Source organism: Monodon monoceros, unplaced genomic scaffold (genome assembly GCF_005190385.1).
Source record: "Monodon monoceros isolate NGI ecotype Baffin Bay Population unplaced genomic scaffold, NGI_Narwhal_1 Super_Scaffold_1, whole genome shotgun sequence".
Classification (NCBI taxonomy): Eukaryota; Metazoa; Chordata; class Mammalia; order Artiodactyla; family Monodontidae; genus Monodon; species Monodon monoceros.
Window position 1 is genome coordinate 62,900,024 of NW_021703765.1, and position 2,388 is coordinate 62,902,411.

General features: G+C 44.3%; 1 protein-coding gene across 1 annotated transcript; it reads left to right on the top strand.

Annotated features, from left to right (window-relative positions):
• The first annotated feature begins 729 nt into the window (after positions 1-729).
• On the top strand, positions 730-2,388 carry LOC114900643 (zinc finger protein 280A-like). Its single transcript, XM_029231932.1, has one exon. The coding sequence runs from the start codon at positions 730-732 to the stop codon at positions 2,386-2,388; it is 1,659 nt and encodes a 552-aa protein (XP_029087765.1).

The window sequence follows — 2,388 nt, forward strand, 5'->3', positions numbered from 1 at the left end:
ACAACAGTAACTAAGAATAAAATAGAACAATTATAACAATACACTGTTATAAAAGTTTTGTGAATGTGGTCTCTGTGTCAAAAATATTATTGTACTAGTTTGATGTTTCTTCCATCTCAGCTAAGCACTTACCATGCACTGAGGCCATAACTTTTGCAGTTTGAAATGTGACAGCAATACGAGCATAGATTCGTTTCCTTCTTCACAATTTCACAGATAGAAGATTCATTCTTACCATAGACCTTAGCAACATCAGCGTACAATTTTTTCTTCTTTTTTTTTAATCAAACTGAGAACTTTTGCCTTTTTACCTAAAGGTAGCATTTTATGGATTCTCTCTGTCATATTTGAATTGCCAGCATCACTCTGCTTGTGCTTTGGGGCCATTATTAAGTAAAATAAGCATGACTTGGACACGAGCACTGTGATACCTTGACAATCAATCTGATAACCGAGTGTCCCAGGTGGGAGGAAGCAGGACGGTGCGAGACTCCCATCACACTCCTCAGAATGGTGTGCAATTTAAAACTTATGAGTTATTTATTTCTGGAATTTTCCATTTAATATTTTCAGTTAACAACCGAGAGTTCACTGAAACCCCAGAGAGCGAAAACTCGGATCTGGGGGGGACAACTGTACTGACCATGTCATGTGGTTGCCTTTAGGTGGGAGTTTGCCAAAAGAAAGCAGTAGAAGAAGGGACCACTTCAAGCAAAAAGCGGTTGTAAAATGGCACACGCCTTTCTGTGTGAGGAAGCACAAGCACCCGAACGACCAGAGAAGAAGATGGGAGGGTCCAGACCCAGAGACGAGGACGATGACAGTGCTGAGGTGATCTTTGTTGGAGTGGAGCATGTCAATGAAGATGCTGAAACCCTCTTTGTCAGAGTGATTTCAAATTCAAAGCCGGTCATTTCTAACATTTTGAACAGAGTGACCAGGGACTCATCCTCAACAAGAAAGAAGGGTCACGTGAGTCAAGATACGACTTACACATTGCAGCCTGCAAATTGCAGGACCCTGATGTCAAAGGCAGCAGCCATTTCACCGGCTTTTCAATCTGAATGGGAAGACACAGATAGTCCTATTATTTTTGAGCCTTCGTCTAAACCTGATTATAAAATGAGCTCCCTGCAAGTCGTGCTTCACAATTCCTCAGAGTTGCTCTCTCCATGGCCTCATTGTCTCCCTGGAGCTGCATTCTCGGTAGGAGGCAAGGATAAAAGTCCTCGTGATTCAAAGCGACGTCCCACTTCAGATATGGATATATACAGTGGGAATCCCAAAAGACCTAAAGTCAGCCATGGAATCCCAGGGGGACAGGCCTTAGCTGTGGCCTCTCCAGGTATCCTTCCTACAAAGAACATGAGTATGACCCCGGAAGGTGTCCCGACCTCGTCAAGCCATGTTCACAATGGGGCATCATTTCCATGGGCTCATGCATATAACCAGGCACGTTACCATGTTATGGATCCAGATGGAGCATGTAGCTTGGAAAGGCTGGCAAAAACATACTATTCGAGTCTAGCAACTCAAAACAAGACTGTTGATCCCAAGAAAGGAAATGTGATCATGTTGCTTGATGATTTTTACTACGGACGGCATCCAGGAGACAGGCAGCCAGAATGGAAGACCCACACAGCCTTCAAATGCCTCAGCTGCTTGAAAGTCCTAAAAAATATCAAGTTTATGACCCACGTGAAGAACCATTTGGAATTTGAGAAGCAGAGGGATGACGGCTGGGAAATCCACACCACCTGTCGGCACTGCCACCGCCAGTTTCCCACCCCCTTCCAGCTGCAGTGTCACATTGAAAGTGTCCACACTTCCCAGGAGCCCTCTGTGGTCTGTAAAATCTGTGAATTGTCCTTCGAAACAGATCAGGTTCTCTTACAGCACATGAAGGTCAATCATAAACCTGGCGAAATGCCCTACGTGTGCCAGGTTTGCAATTACAGATCGTCAGCCTTTGCTGATGTGGAAGCACATTTCAGAACATGGCATGAAAACACGAACAGTTTGCTTTGTCTGTTTTGCCTCAAAATTTTCAAAGTGGCGACATCCTACGTAAATCATGCTTGGAGGCACTGGAACAAGAGGGTCTTTCAATGTTCCAAGTGCCGGCTACAGTTTTTGACTTTGAAGCAGAAAATGGAGCACCAAACCAAGAATCATCAACCATTTAAAAAACCAGAGCAACTGGAAGGGCTGCCTCCTGAAACAGAGGTCAAGATCCAAACTTCAGTTCAACCAGGACCAAGAGAGGCAGCATCCATGATTGTGACCAGCACTGAATCCCGAGTGTCACCTGAAAAAACTACCAAGAGGATGGCTATGAACACGAGATATTCCAGACGTATTGCATCAGGGGTTCTGGCTAAAAATTAA

What these genes read in the sequence shown, in the direction of transcription:
- LOC114900643 (XM_029231932.1), top strand. Translation starts at nt 730, where the DNA reads ATGGCACACGCCTTTCTGTGTGAGGAAGCACAAGCACCCGAACGACCA.